Source organism: Phyllostomus discolor, chromosome 11 (genome assembly GCF_004126475.2).
Source record: "Phyllostomus discolor isolate MPI-MPIP mPhyDis1 chromosome 11, mPhyDis1.pri.v3, whole genome shotgun sequence".
Taxonomy (NCBI): Eukaryota; Metazoa; Chordata; class Mammalia; order Chiroptera; family Phyllostomidae; genus Phyllostomus; species Phyllostomus discolor.
The window spans coordinates 21,571,734-21,588,604 of record NC_040913.2 but is presented as its reverse complement, the minus strand read 5'-3'; the positions used below and the strand labels follow the sequence as shown (position 1 = coordinate 21,588,604).

The 16,871-nt window shown below is 39.6% G+C and overlaps 1 protein-coding gene across 2 annotated transcripts in view; it reads left to right on the top strand.

Annotated features, from left to right (window-relative positions):
* The window catches only part of UCHL3 (ubiquitin C-terminal hydrolase L3), a 46,034-nt gene extending 42,835 nt beyond the window's left edge, over window positions 1-3,199 (top strand). For both annotated transcript variants that reach the window (XM_028526472.2, XM_036011287.1), the window contains 2 exons: window positions 2,314-2,372; window positions 2,984-3,199. In XM_028526472.2, coding sequence (XP_028382273.1) covers window positions 2,314-2,372; window positions 2,984-3,067 — 143 coding nt within the window. In that variant the 3' untranslated portion in view covers window positions 3,068-3,199. The remainder of the gene's footprint in view (window positions 1-2,313; window positions 2,373-2,983) is intronic.
* The last annotated feature ends 13,672 nt before the right edge of the window (window positions 3,200-16,871 follow it).

Below are 16,871 nucleotides of genomic sequence, written 5' to 3'. Positions count from 1 at the left end.
GGAAACCATCAACAAGATGAAAAAGCAACCAAGTGGAAGGTATTTGCTAAGGATACATCCAATAAGGGGTTAATATCTAAAATAAACAGAGAACATTTGCAGCTCAAAACACAAACAAGCAATTAAAAAATGGACAGAGAGCCTGAATCTCTTCAAAGAGGACACACAGATGGCCAACAGACATATGAAAAGATGCTCAACATCACTAGTCATCAGAGAAATGCAAATTAAAACTACAACGAGATATTATCTCACTCCTGTCAGATTGACTATCATCAATAAATCAACAAACAAGTGTTGGTGAGGATGTGGAGAAAAGGGAACCCCCATGTCCTGTTGGTGGAATTATATATGGACAACAGTATAGAGGTTCCTCAAAAAATAGGACCACCTTATGAACCAGCAATTCCATGTCCGGGTATTTATCCTAAGAAATCCAAAACACAAATTTGAAAAGATACATGCATCTTTATGTTCATTGCAGTGTTATTTACAATAGCCAAGATATGGAAACAACCAAATTGTTTGTCAACATACAATTGGTCAAAGAAGATGTAGCCCTGGTCAGGTGGTTCAGTTGGTCGGAGCATCTTCCCATGCAACAAAAGGTGGTGTATTTGATTCCCAGCCAGGGCACACACTTAGGTTGTGGGTTTGATCCCCGGGAGGCAATCAATCCATGCTTCTCACATCCATGTTTCTCTCTTTCTCTCTCAAAAATCAATAAACATGTCCTTGAGTGAGGATTATTTATAAATAGATAAATAAGAAAGAAAGTTGTGGTATACAGTGAAATATTACTTGGCCATAAAAAAGAGATTTTACCATTTGCAACAACATGGATGGACCTACAGGGTATTATGCTAAGTTCAGTAAGTCAGACAGAGAAAGATACCATATGATTTCACTTATCTGTAGAATCTAAAAAAAAAAAAAAACAAAATAAATGAACAACAAGTCAGAAGCAGACTCATACTTACAGAGAACACACTGATGGTTGCCAGGATGGAGGGGCATCAGGGGGCTGGGTGTAGGAGGTGAAGGGGTTAAGGAGTACGAATTAGCGGTTACGAAGTAGTTACGGAGAAAATGCAGCATAGGGAACATAGTCAGTACTATTGTAATAACTGTGTGTGGTGCCAGGTGGGCACGGCAAATATGGAGGGAACACTTGGTAAAGGGTGTCATTGTCTAACCACTGGCTGTACACCTGAAACTAATAATATTGAGTGTCAACATAATTGAAAACATAAAAATACTTTTTATAAAAGATTAAAGGAATCAAAATGAAAAAAGGAAATAGTGACTAAGAGAACAGCATATGGTTTTTAATAAAAAAATCATTTCTAAGTAACCTTATTTTTCATTTGTTTGATTTTCACCTGTATTTTTCTTTAAATGTAGTATCTATTAGTCCAAGTCTATTACTACATATACCTATTGACTCAAAACATTTTATTTATTATATTCAGAAACCATGGAGTTATAGAAGGGATTGTGTTTTATGAATTATACTTGAAGTACCACTTATAAATAACTGAGATTATAAATTTGGATACACAGGGTGGGGCAAAAGTGAGTTTACAGTTGTGTGAGTATGTGAATACAGGGTTTATTCTTGTATTATTATTTGTTAATTATTGTAATATTTTCCATACAAACAACTGTAAACCTTTTGTCCTACTGTATATGGAATATCAATTAGTTACTTTGGGTAGCATGAATTTATATAATAAATTCTGGACCTTTTTTTACAGTTTTGAAAAAAGTACTAGCTTAGTCCAGGTGATTATAATTGTGGTTAATTATTTTTGATTGTCAGTAAAGAAATCCTGTTTACTCTGATTTTTGTCCTATACAACTCCCTTGGTGGAGCACAGTTCGTAGTGGTAACATATAAACCCCTGATGGCTCCCTCTCCTTGATGTGAGCATGTCAGTCTTGCTTAGAAGCCTCTACTTTCGCTTTTAAAGTGAAGAAAGAATTTTTTTTGAAGGTAAAAACTGGGATTGTAACTTTATAAGAATCTGACTTACTCATTTTGCGTACTCTTTTTAGGAAGTTAAAACCAATATGTATTTCTAATAAATTGTGTTTATGAAGATAATTTAGGCTTTTAAACATGGAAACAAGGTTCTAGTGACTTTTAATGTTAAAAAATATTCATAGGTAGCACATTTAAAATATTTGGTTTAGGATATATTATTGTAAACATCATTTAACCTTTGCCTCACTGTGCGGAGAGGAGAGTGGAAGCTGAAAGTGTGTTATCCTGTCCAAGCAGCTACACATTCCGCTGTCTATGTTTTGCAGATGGACGGAAACCGTTTCCGATTAACCATGGCGAAACTAGTGATGAAACGTTATTAGAGGTAACAATAAACCTTGTTGGCCCACTTTAAGTGTTACTAATGTTCTTGTTATTTTTGAAATATCTCTAAAGATCACTTGTATAATATTTTATCTGTATTTGGACACTTCCTTGTCCTTGCTCTCTTGAAAAAAATCCAAAAAGAAAAATTTGAACTAGTGTTTACCTACATCAAAAAAAAAAAGTTTTCAAAGCTCTTTGTGTGAACAAGTACCAAATTAGAAAAAGGGAAGAATAGTTTTGCAAGACTCGCACATCGTATTCTGTATTTCATTAAACCCAAGATACCATCGTTTGTATCTTGATGCTGATTTCAGAGATTTTTAAATTTATGACCGAGTTGTGTGGCTTAGAATCAATGAAATAGGTAATTGTCGTTTAACAATTTCTTAAAAACATCTTAAGAAAAAATACCAGCTCTATCTTATACCTTTCCACTAAGCTAATTAGTCCACCAGCCGTTGTTCTTCTGGTGTGCTCGGAGTCATGTTTCACTTGGAGAAAGAAGTCTGCAGTGTAACATTAGTATGAATTAGGAAAATATGAAACACTTATCATTTGGAAGTAAAACACATGTTTATAAACTGAAAAATTATACATTTTCCCCCATAGGATGCCATAGAAGTTTGCAAGAAGTTTATGGAACGTGACCCTGATGAATTGAGGTTCAATGCAATTGCTCTTTCTGCTGCATAGTTGGTCAGCAGTGGAAACACCAGATACTGTATTATTTGCAACAAAAATTCAATTTCTGCTGCCATACCCTAACTCTAATTTTTGATATTTTCATTAACTTGACTGATTAAAGTTCATGTGATTAAACTTTGACTTAATCTGTGTTTTTTATTACTTTTGTTCCAAATTAAAGCTGCATTTCTTGTCTTCCCTTTCTTTCTTGTGGAGGATTTACCTTGTTTTATGACTAGCAGTAACTTTCTTATTCTCTATAAAATTTCATGTTATGTTTTGTATGGGGGCACAAACACAATTCCATCTGCATAGTATGTATATATCATGTATGGTAACATTTATTTAGGAAACATTTGTTGAGCATCTACTTGTAATGAGCTGGCCACTGTCCTAAGTGCTGGAGTTACAGCTGGGAACAGTATCGACAAGTTCCAGAATCTTGGGGCTTGTGTTTTTGTGATAAGAAACAGATAAGCACATTAATAAGATACATGTCAATAATAGATGCTACACAGAAAATTCAAGTTGGATTTGTATTAGACAGTGACTGAGTGTATACTTTAGATTTTGTGGCCAGGGAAGTCTTCTGTGAGGAGGTACCTTGGAAGCTGAGCTCTGAACAGCAAAAAGTAGCCAGTAATAGAAACGTAGTGGGGAAGGGGAGAGGGGCCATCTCACTGTGTGGTAACTCCAGAGAGAAGGTTCCTATGGCCAGAGTCTGGAAAGCAATGGAGAAAGGAGTAAGAGACGAGGTTGGAGAGGCGGGGCTTCCGACACAGGAAGGCAGGGAAAGCATTTGGATTTATCTCAGCTGTGATCGTGGACCTCTGGAGGGATTTAAGTGAGAGAGTGATCTGGTTCAGTTTATAATTTTCAGAGATCACTGACTGCTCTGCGGATAACAAATTGGGGAGGGGGCAGGGGTAGAGGTCGAGAGACGTGCAAGGAGCCCACAAATTTGTTCAGGGAGAGCTGGTGATGGCCAGGCCGTAAAAGTAGTCATTCCCCCTTATCTGGGGTTTTGCATTCCACGGTTTCAGTTACCCGTGGTCAAGCACAGCCTGAAATTATTAAATGGAAAATTCCAGTAGTAACTTATAAGTTGTGCACCATTATGAGTAGGGTGATGAAACCTCACACTGCCCAGCTCCGTCCTGCCTGAGATGTGAATCATCTCTTCGTCCGCGGTACCCACGCTGTTTACACTCTGCCTATTAATCACTCAGATCCCGTCTCAGCAGCAGATCCACCCTCATGGCATCTCAGCGTTCGTGTTCAAAGGCAAGGGTAGCGACGCGGGCAGTTCGGATGAGCCAAAGAGAATCACAAAGTGCTCCCTCTGAGTGAAAGGTGTGCGTGTAGAGGGGAAAACAGTATGTATAGGGTTGGTACTATGCAGTTTCAGGTATCCCCTGGGGTCTTGGGATATATGCCTCATGGATAAGGGGAAAATGATGTAGTAGTAACTTAGATAGAGGTCTGTGAGTGAAGTTGGGGTGAAGTGGGGGGTGTTGAAGAAGGAGGGGCTTCAGCTGAGTCCCAAAGTCCAGGTGGAAGGCAGTGGAACGGTGGAAGGGTATTTATAGAGCTGGGTCAAAACATAGGGTCGGGGTGATGGCAGTGTCCTATAACTTTCCGGGGAGAACGTTGGCTACACAGGTGTATACACTTGTGAAATACACATTGAATCGTTTATTTGAAATCTGATAAAATTGAGTGTGAATGTTTATACAAGATTCACTGAGTTAATAGTAGATTCCTGAGGCAGTAACATGAACTAAGTGGTATTTTAGGAACAGTCATAGGGCAGTGGCTTGCAGAATGGATTAGATCTTTGTTATTCAGAGTAAAGTTACCTCAGTATTACTCGGGAGCTTGTGAGAAATGAAGAATCTCAGACCCCACCTTAGACCTACTAAATGAGGCCTGCATTTTTTTCAATAAGATCTCAGAGTGGATCACATGCATGTTAAGTTTGGGACTATGATAAGAAGGTCACTTTGGAAGACATTTAAATTCACCACCTTTCCATGGTGAAGAGGGCTTGAAGGAAGCAATGGACACAAGAGGGATGAAGAAATATTTTGAAATAATGTAATAAACTAGTTGATGCCTTATGGTGCCAGTTAACAAGCTAGTGTTCTTTCGTTACCTTGTTGGCATTTGGTATGTATATCTGTCTTCTGTATCATCTTAACTATTTTAAATATTTCTAAGTGGTCTTCTGTTACTTTATATTTTTTAATAGGTCCTTAATGGCACCTCATAAGAATTTTCATAGTTTCTCAATGTTTAATATGAGTAATACTAACTTGGCTGACTGTTAATGGGCAAGAAGAGTTTGAGATTAAGTACCTTTTGAAAACATTGGGTTACAGTCAATTTTTAAAAATGCAAATATATTGAATGGGGCAATTGCAGAACTCAGCATTTGTAAAAAATATATATTATGAATATAAATTCTAAACATTTTATGGAGCAACATCTAGAACTAGCATTCTTTTGCACACATTTTAGGGTAACAGTCCTTTGTGGAATATAAAATTTGAAAATTTTACTTTAGTCCTCCAACTCTTATTTCGTACAATACTAACTTTAGTCACTTTCTTAAAACTTAGCACTTATAGACTAAGGGATTAATTTTGTTAGGAAACTTCTACAGAGACACTGATCAAGTTGTGGGTCATTTCTGTATTTGCTGCTAATGACCATAATATATTTGGGGAAGTGGAGCTCAAATGAGAACTGAAACTTTTTAAGTGTTTTTGCTGGATGGACTTTTGGAAATTGAGTAAACATCACCTTTCGCTGGATGTAGTGGTTTGCTTTAAATTACTGAAACAGAAGCATTTAAGAACTCCACAGTATTTAACCTCTAATGTTTTCCATGTTCATTTGTGAATAAAACAAGTTATCTGTATTCTATGGCAAATCAAACTTCAGTATGTCTTAAGTGGAAATCATTCATTCTGTATAAAAGTTATTTAAACAAAGATATCTGATTTGTGTATAATGCTTATTAGGAAAGCTTTATACTTGGGTTGTATATAACATACAACCTGCTTATTTCATTTGATAAAAACATAGTTTAAGAGAGATTTTTCAGCCATTAATGTTTGTCTAATAACATAGCTTTCAGGACGAAGCATCTATAAGCTTAAGGTTCCTATATCACTGCGTGTAAGAAAATTGTACAGCGGCATAGTTTCATCACTTTTTACACTTTTCTATTTATAGAAATGTATTTCTGGAAATCTTACATATGTACACATATGTACATTTATACACACATGCAAATACATATTTGTATATCCATTACCCAGGAGCTAACATGTGTGTGTATGTGTAGATAGGTATGTGTGTGCATGTATATGTGTACACATGTTCATGCTTCGAACAGGCAAATGACTTTGGTCCACATTTTCTGTGCATTATTTCAATCCTTGACTGAAGTTAAAGTAAAATCACTTTGAAGAGCGTGCAATCATTTTAAATAGTTCTTAGAACTAATTTAGAAGGCTTTGTACACACATACATACAGTTTAATAGTTAACGTTTTTAGCTCATAAGATTTTGTGGTAAGATCTTAAAATGAAGTCACTTGTGCTCTCTACGAAGTTACAGCTAAAAGCCAGTGTAGAATATACTGAGTTTTTCAGATTGCAGAAATAAAGTGTTATCATTTGGTTTGCTCCTTTCAAGTCAAACTTTTACCTCCTAAGCGCATAACGTATTGTGTAGGAGCTTCAGTGTCATTGTCATGAAGGGTGTTGATGCTTTTGGTGCCAATGGTGTCGGTGGCTCAGACCAATCCACATGCCTTTTCTGTTATGTTCTTATTCATTTTGCTTTTGAATAAAAGCTACTCGAAATCTTTCTCTTGACTTCTTTGTTTAGGATAGTGATTCTGAGTCTGTCTGTGAGAGTTCTCAGTGTGACGCCGTCCATGCCTTGACATTCTGTGGGAGGTTACGTAGGCAGTAAAGGCTGGATATTGTGAGCATTACCTTGCATCTAATTGAGAAGGTGGTTGGTAATCCTTGGTTTAGAAGCGTTAGATTTACATAGCTTATACTTAATGTTATTTTGCAAAATGGATTATTTAAAATAATTTAAAATGCTTAGAAATATATGATGAAGCTTTTTAATCTATAAGACAGATATGAGGATAAGTTGAATAACTTAAAAATCCATGGTCCAGAATACATTCCAAATGATATGAATGACACATTTGATTCTCTGTGCCCTTTATCAACACATAAACAGTGCTGGTAATTCTGTCAATAGTGTATCCTCTAAGATCTCTGTGTCCTTTACATGTTCTAGCATCTGCATTATAGGGGTTCCAGAAGGAGAAGAAGAAGAGCAACAAGCGGAAAACTTATTTGAACACATAATAAAGGGGAACTTCCCCAACCTGGTGAAGGAAATAGACTTCCAGGAAGTCCAGGAAGCTCAGAGAGTCCCAAAGAAGTTGGGCCCAAGGGGGAACACACCAAGGCACATCATAATTACATTAGCCAAGATTAAAATGAAGGGGAGAATCCTAGAAGCAGCGAGAGATAAGGAGACAGTTACCTACAAAGGCATTCCCGTCAGACTGTCAGCTGATTTCTTGAAAGAGACCTTACAGGCAAGAAGGGGCTGGAAGAAAGTATTCCAAGTCATGAAAGGCAAGGACCTACATCTAAGATTGCTCTATCCAGCAAAGCTTTCATTTAGAATGGAAGGACAGATAAAGTGCTTCTCAGATAAGGTCAAGTTAAAGGAGTTCATCATCACCAAGCCTTTATTAAATGAAATGTTAAAGGGACTTATCTAAGTAAAAGAAGATAAAAAACATGTACAGTAAAATGACAGCAAACACAGTTATTAACAACCACACCTAAAACAAAAACAAAAACTAAGCAGACAACTACAACAGGAAGAGAACCACAGAAATGGAGATCACATGGAGGATTAGCAACAGGGGAGTGGGAGGAGGAGAGAGGGAAAAGGTACAAAGAATAAGTAGCATAGATGGTAGGTAGAAAATAGACAGGGGGAGGGCAAGAATAGTACGGGAAAAGTAGAAGCTGAAGAATTTATAAGTATGACACATGGACATGACCTAAAGGTGGGGAATGTGGGTGGGAGAGGGTGTGCAGGGAGGAGGGGACTGAAAGGGGGAAATGGGACAACTGTAATAGCATAATCAATAAAATATATTTAAAAAATCTCTGTGTCCTACACGTGTTCTGTGAGGACAAGATGAAAATAAGTTGCTTGAGGCTTTGTTTGTGTCCTAAACATGAAAGGCTTGAAGCACATGCATGCAAAGCTTGTAAACTAGGCTGTTCTTAAAGAATGTGGTAAAACCTGTCTGATGAAAAGTTGCGTTGCCTACTGAGTTTACCTGTGTTGGATGGCAAGAGACTGCATTTGAATTTTCTTTTAGGGCTAAGCAGTAGCAAGTAACTTTTCTTCATTCTGCCTTGAATAGTAAATATTTGAATCCAGAAGTTCCTCCTTTCCACCACCAGTATAGAAATATACACATTTGATACTAGTGTACAGAGGTCAAGTTTAACAGTTAATGTTTTTTTGCTTATAAGATTCAGTGGTAAGAACTTAAAATGAAGGTGCGTATGCTCTCAACAAAGTTACGGCTAAAAACCAAGTGCAGAATATACGAGTTACAGGGAGGTTACATTGTTCACATATTTTACCATTGAAACCAAAGCATGACCTTTCCTGGTCTGGGTGTAATTTAAAAGATGCTTTCTTTTGATGAATTGATTTGTTTTATAAACAAAATGCAAATACCTTAAATATTTCTGCTCTAATAGCCAATATTGTCTATTAGATAAAAACTGCTCTAATAGCCATATTCTGGTATGGCTTGGTATGGCTTAATATCCAGGTCCATAGAAAGTATTCAAGATAAGAGCACAACAGCACTGATTTTATTTGTAAGAGCTGTAGCAAATATGGCTTACGGGCAAAATAAACAAAGAAAGAACGTTTACACTCCAACCAATTCTGCACCTGTTTTTCCCTTGCTCTTTTTCATTCTCAACAGACAAGAGCATGCACCTCCATCGCTGCAAGTGCTGCAGTGAAGTCCTGGTTTTTCAGGGCTAGTGGCCATGCGCTGTTTCCACTGTGCATGGCACACCCAGGGAGAAGGTGCCTTTGGCTGCACTAATAAAACAGGAGAGACGTGCGGAGGCAAATTCATTCACGTGCCTCTACTATGAAGCCTACAGTTGATTGCTGTGTAGATATGAGGGGCTTGTGGAGCAACTGACCTGGTTTTAAAATGGGATCCAGTTGTTCTAAAACTTTTTGGTCTCGGGAACCTCTAAACGTTCTTAACAAGAATGGTCTGGACTCTATGGGAGAGACCAGAAACTTTTACAGAGGTTACATCTGTTGATCTGTATTAGAGATTAAAATAGATTTTGGAAACCTTGATTGAGTCATGTGAAAAAAATAAGCCCATCATATGACAAATAATAGTTTAATAAAAATAACTTTTTTTAAAAAAATTAGAAGAGTAGCATTATTTTATGGGTTTTTTTGCAAAATCTTTAATGTCTGACTTGTGGAAGATAGCTGGATCCTCCTGTCTCATAACCCACAAAAAGTGCTTACTGAAACTGGCAAATGAGGGAGTCAGTGGTGATCTATGTCAGAACGACTTTGGACCCCTGGCTGGCGTAGCTCAGTGGATTGAGCACGGGCTGGGAACCAAAGTGTCCCAGGTTCGATTCCCAGCCAGGGTACATTCCTGGGTTGCAGGCCATGACCCCCAGCAACCGCACATTGATGTTTCTCTCCCTCTCTCTCTATCTCCCTCCCTTCCCTCTCTAAAAATAAATAAATAAAAAAAACGACTTTGGAGTTAGCCATTTGAAGACAAGGGTTGTGTCTCTTACTTATTTAATCCTCAGAGTCTGATACAGTGCTTAGCTTATAGTAGGGGCCAGATGGTGTTCCGCAGGTGCTTATACTGCCCTGGGTGGAAGTGTGAACAGGTGGTGAAGATACGGACTCAGGGAGTACAGACACCCCCTTCAAGGAATGTGACTGAGAAAAGGAGAGAAGTGAGGTCCTAGCTGGGTATGGGGTAGGCTCCGCAGGGGGCCTTTAAAAGAGCGCCCCGATTTGAGAGATGAAAAACATGCAGAGGAAAATTGAGAACACAGGAAAGGAATGGAGTGATCGAGGAACCGAAGGTAGGGGTAAGATACACATGGTCTAGCAGAGCATTTCAAACTTCAGTGAACAAATGAGATCTCAGATCTTGTTCAAGTGCAGATTCTGGGTCAACCATTAGGTTTGGGGCCTGAGATTGTGCATTTCTAACCATCACTCAGGTTGCTGGTCAGAGTGTTATCAGAGGAAGTGGGGTTCTGGTGGCAACCAAAGAAAAAAAATTTCCTGAGATCCGCGTGGGAGGATGTGGCTGTACTGTATGGTTTATGGATGATGTACAATTAAGAAGGTTCCCCTCCTGACTTCCCAACGTCCCATCTCCGTCTATCCCATGGAAAAGGTCCAATCTTGTCTTCAGCAGGGCCGGACTGACGGTTACTGCTCAGAGTTCCCGCTCCATGTTCAAGTCCAGTGCAGTCCCGCATCCGGCTGGCTCCGCGGGGGTTTCCAGCTGCAGTCCGTTGCTGTGCGGAGGTATTCGGGCTCCCTCCTGGGGGCCACGGGCCACTCGGCTGCTAAAGCCACGTGGCCAAAGAGAGAACAGGTGGGTACACCATGCGAGTGTGGGTCACAAGCAAGCCAGAGAGCTTCTTTGTTCCCCTGGGGTTCTCACCAGGAGCTTGGCTTTGGGACGGACCAGGTGCTTACTCAAAGTGACCAGTCAACTTCCCAAGTTTTTGCGGACTTTGCATAGGGTCCATCCCCCAGTTACTCTGACAGGCCTCTACGGTCCAGCACCTCCTCCTGCGCCCCTCCCCCAGCAGTCTGGTACCAGAGCGGGGGGGGGGGGGGGGGGGGGGGCGGGGGGGGGGGGGGGGGAGTGTTAATTCCCTTGGAGGAGCAAAGGTATGACCCCCTGGAATGTGAAGAGCTGCAGCTTCCTGATACAGCAAATAGGCCTATGCTCTCCTTTTAGTGAGCTCAATGACTAGTTCCCTTTGCTCCCCTTTCTAGCTGAGTACTGATGGTAACAAGAGGACCCCACTTTGAGGAGGGGAGTTGTAGAACCCAGTCGAAGAGGTGAACCTTGGGCAGAAGGAAGAGACACCATTTCTTTTGAATTTGGAGAGTCCGGCTGATGAAACTTTTTAAAAGAGAATTTTTTCTACTTTAGTATTCTTTCCTACTAAGTGGCTGTTTTATGAAAACTGCTTCACTAGAAAATGTCTAACCTTGGTAATTGAGAATTTCAGTGTTATCAGAGGCTTGACTGATAGCACGAGACTGAGGTTATTTATGGAGGTTTTAGAAAAAACAAAAGACAGTATCAGGATCTCCAAGAATTATCTAAATATCATTGCTTCATGAACAAACAGAGCTCACATGTTTTTTTATTTTTTATTTTTTTTAATTCTCTCTCTTTTTAGATTTTATTTATTTATTTTAGAGAGATAGGGGAGGGAGAAAAAGAGGGAGTGAAACATCAATGTGTGGTTGCCTCTAAGACACCCCGTACTGGGGATATGGCAACCCAGGCATGTGCCCTGACTGGGAGTCAAACAGGTGATGCTTTGGTTCACAGGCCTGCGCTCAGTCCACTGAGCCATACCAGCCAGGGCTACATTTTGGTTTTAGACGGCTTGGTTCCTGGCTCTGACTCTGGGTGATCTTGTGCAAACTCTGAACACCTTAAATAAAAGTAATCATATGCAGATTTTTTGGTGAAAATTATAAATGTAGTACATAAAAGGCATCATGCAAAAATGGCAACTATTATTACCATCACAATTACCCCATGGGGGCAATAAGATATGTTGAGCATAATTTCAAAGTCTGTTTCATGAATCATCAGATTCACCTAATTTTCTAAGGAGTTTCAGTAAAAAGATGAAATGAAGAGATTCCATTTCATTTCCATGCACAAAGGAACTGAACATATTTTCTGTAACCCAGAAATGGTTTAACTTAAAAAAAAAAATCTCAAAATAGCTGAAGTTCGCAGACATGCAATTTAGCAAGGATGATTGGAATTTTTGTCTTTCCTATAATAATATTATACCAAAGCATACTGCTCATTAGAAAAACATTTTTATCTGAATCTTTTCCTCTTGGGGGCCAAGAGTGCTGTTTTTCATTTTGATTGCTGTTTATAGAATCTAAATAACTCTGACCAATTATTTCAACATTTCAAGCTATTATTTCTATTTGTGCTTCCTTTATAGCTACTTGAATTTTGATGAATTTCCATGTGGTGCTGGAGTGACACACCAAGGTCAGGGACGTTCAATATAGGGTTGTGGTATAAACCTATTTTAATTTTTGTTACAACTGCTATGAAGAAAATTGGGGCATACTGTATTTCTACTTTTTACAGTTGGATTTCCCATGTTTAGAATAGACTCTGAGTTCTGGAAATTTGGAGGCCACTGCTCAGTGTCCACGTCTGGGGGGGTGTGAGCTGTGTGTCTTGGGGGGACCCAGCAGCGCAGGGGGTCAGAGCTCTTTGACTACTTACTTCTGTAGCGTTGTCGGAAGGCACTAATGCATGGTAGGAGTTTAATAAGTAAATTAAGATATAATTTAAATCCATTTTGCATAGTATCCCCAGGAATATTTAACCTGAACTTCCACTGTCAGTTGCCACAATATTAAAAATATCAAACCCTCTCTCACGAATTTTGTAATTATTGTTGATCTCTTGCACTGATAGACTATGTCTGGTGGTGGAAGATATTAATAGAGCATAAGGCGTATTGTCTTTCCAAGATGTTTTCACTTACAAGGTGGTAACGGCATGCAGAAACATCCACCAAGCTTCTGAAAGCCAGTTTTAGTTCTGATCTGTGGGCCCAGTATTGTTTAACAACTACTGGAGTTTTCTTTGAAAAGTTTTCTGAATTTTGTACTTGTAAGTACTACTTTCATAAGTCATGTTCCTGCTCTAGTCATGCTTTTAAGAACTAAGAATTGTAAGCCAGGGCTCCTTTCAAAGGGACTGGACTAGAAACGGATGCCTGTGGCGGGTGCCATGTTGATTTATAACCATTCTTCCCACCTGATATTAGATTCGCTCAACAGAAATGGCAGTAAAGGCAGAGGACACGAATGTCTGATTGTGGAAAATGTGGATATGCAAAAGAAGAGTTTATTTTCTCCCACTATGTTGGCTGAATGTGTGAGGATACCAATTAAAAGCAGATCTGGAAATAACTTCTGCTCTTTTGATTTAGTATCCAATATACTTTTTTTCCTGGTCACTAAAATTTAATGAATAAAACACTTTTTTGGCAAATAATTTTTTGGCTTGGACTATTCCTGTAAAGATTATTTTGTTGTACACATTAAAAGGAAAGATTAATTTTACATTGCGATTATTTTGAAAATGATATGAAATTCTGTAAGCCACTAGAAGACAAAAATAAACTTAAGTGTCTCTAAAATTTGAATTAAACTTAAAATATTTGAGTACATGTTTGTGTTTGACTTTTTGGGGAGCAGCATTTTTATGTATGTTTGTATTTTTGCTAGTTAGCATAATGCTTTGAAAACTCAGTAATTGTTTTTTATTGATATCATCACACAAGTTTAAGATAAGATGTTACTAGGACTTACTGCTTGTTCCCACACATTTTTTTCTTTGATCACAGAATCACAAAGAGAAGTAGAATCAGGACTGAAGTTCCCAAAAACCTAGTTCATATTTTGGTTCATAAGTTTGGGCTACTTTTTATTAATAATAATTTTCCTTAGTATCCCCATTCTTTTGTTCCAGGTCTTGATTAATTTGGCATCAGAAAAGCAGAGACACTGGCTCTCCATTATTATAGATGATTTCAGCAGAAATTACAGAATTCAGCTTAGAGAAAAACTGAGCTGAGGAGAAAAAATCTTTATGTTTAAATATTTGTTTTTGCTCAAAAAGTATTGGTTGATTAGTTAATTTCCTCCATGTTTATGTTATAGCTTTGCCAGTCATGGTTTATTAATTTAATCTTTATTGTATTTTTTACATTACTTTTAGACCCTACACCCCTCCCCCCACACTCCCCGCACCACCGTTTCTGTCCGTGAGTCCTTTTTCCTTTCTGCTCCGCCATCGGGACTTTTTACACAGATATAAATTTGGAGATTAAAAAAATATTCTGAAAGGACTATTCCCATTCAGGTAAATTTTTTTTTCAGTAATTTCATAGGCAGAACCAAAAAGTCAAAACATTTTTTAATAATCAAATTGGTAGTTTATTTTAGGTTTTGTCAAGTAAAATTGTTCTTTCAAAATGATGAAAACTGGCTATTGAAGTTTAACAATTTAAATGTGTTTTATAAAGACACATCTCATGTTGTAGCAAAGTCAAAGTTACTGAAAATCTGACTGCGGTGTAATTAGAATAAAAGTATGGAAAGTGAAGTAATGGGTGAATAACATTCTTTTGGCCCGTTCCACCACCAGCAGAATAAAGTCCATTCATAAATGCAGATGACACCCAGCTATCTCTGGGCATTCCTACATTTCTGATATTTGGAAGGTACAGCTCATTTACTTTTCCAATAGGATGGTATGAATGACCATCTCAGACCTCCCTAAATACCCTGGAGGATTCTCAAGAGCCTACGCATCTCCAGCCATCTTCGGTTCAGTTGCACGCTTCTGCTGAACTCTCCGTCTCCGTTTCAGTCTCTCCTGGGTGAGAGACAGTGGTCCTGCCCCAGTAGCGCTTTGCTGAAGGCCAGGCACCATCACACCCTGCAAGGCACCGCCTAACACAGCTCTGTGTCCAGCTCCGCTGAAGGGCCCCACATTTCAGGAGAGAAGTAGAATGCGGCCATGTCCACTACTACCTTGACCATAACTGTTTCTGGAACCGGAGGCAAAAAAGTCAAACCCTTTGCAGGTATGTCCAGCTTCTAGCCTTTCTGCCCTACCTCTACCCTGCTCTGATTTGCTGGAGAGAGCATCCTGCATAGGTATTTCACAGGGCCGATCTCTGCCCTCCTGTAAGAGGTTCCACTCACTGCCTACAGGAGTCGGTTTCACTTTAGGACCCGTAGACACGCTTAGACGGAGGAGTGCGCACAGGGGCCCACGCTCCCTGGTCTGAGCTGTGGGAGAAGCGGTGGGCTCAGTGGCATGTACTAAGGACAGGACACTACAGGGTGGCTGCTGTCATGCTGAATGCTGCTTACGTTGGGGCTTCGGGGCAGTGGGAAGTAATCATGGCATGTCTTATTATTCTTCATGTCTCGTGACCTCCTCCGGGTGCCTTTAGATAAAACACACACTCACACAAGATGTCTCAAGGTCCAACAGTTCTTTTCAGGGACTGGACAGCCTAAGTCCATATTAAGAGAGGGAAACAAGTCTTTAAAGCCAGTATATCTTGCAAACGTTTTTTCCTGTTCGCAATGAATAGTCTTTTATATTTTACACAACAAAGCTTTAGGCTTTCCCCCTGTGCCCTCACCCCATATTCTTCTGATTATCTAGACTTGGCCCAGAGGTCTTTCTCTGCAAAAATAAAATGGAGCCGATTATAATAGTTCTTCAAATAACACAGCCATGTAGCCCTAATCACTACCTTTGGCTATTCAGAGATCCAACCAAGGAGGATATGTGTGCCTGTAGCATCAGGGCGGGGTGGGGGTGGGCTGTGTGTGAGTGTGCGAGTGGCCTTGGTCCACACTGGAAGCTTAGGCTGGGCTTTCTCCCTGGTTAATTGTCTCAGTAAGCAGAAATGGAGCCGTAGATAGATGTCTTCTCTCTCTGTTCCGAGAAAGTCCCAATGTCATGGATTTAAAAAAAAAAATTCAGTGACATAGGATGGACAGAGTTTGGCCTGACTGGTCTATTGCTGTGCATGGCGATTGAAGAAAGTTTATAGTGGAGGCACGGATCGGGCATTCTCGGTGCACGAACTCCTGGGAGTCTTTGACGGTTTACCCCAGAGATGACAGTTTTGTTCAGGACCCTTGTGAGCATTCTAAACTGCTCCCCACGTTCCAGGAAACCCCCTCACCTCATCTCACACAGAACCTTTGAACTGGGCTGGGTCCGGTGCTGGTCTCTCGGGATTATTTCCAAGCCTGGAGGGGGCATCGGACTTGCCTGCCCAGACGGAGGTTTCGTGGCCCTGCTGGAACTCTGAAGGGCAGCCCAGGGCTCCATTTCACTGTCGGTAAGGTTTCTTTACGCTGCATGAAGGGGAAAGTGGTTTGTCAGAGGTCACCATGACCTTACAGCCAAGGCCCAGACCCATGCCAGCAGTAAACCTAGCAGCAGAGCTTGGCCCTTGGCCTCCGGGCCAGTCCAGTCTGTAGTTCTTGAACCCTCTTCTTTTACAGCCGGTATACAGGGGTGGGCAAAAGTGGGTTAATAGAAATAATAAATAAATAATAATACAAGCGTAAACTCCGTGTTTTGTGTACTCACGACTGTCAACCTCCTTTGCTCCGCCCTGTGTTACCAGTACCACCCAATACTCACAGAATGGGCATCATGAAGGGCTTACTTAAAAAATGGTACTTTTAACTTTTAGAAGTTTCCTATAAATGGATGGGCCATTTCCTCTCTGGATCCAATTTCAAAATGGCTATTACAGTTCTAAAGCATTAATAAAACAGTAAACACTGTGTTTAAGTTCTTCCCAATTTTTTTTTTAGCAGAACAATTTGA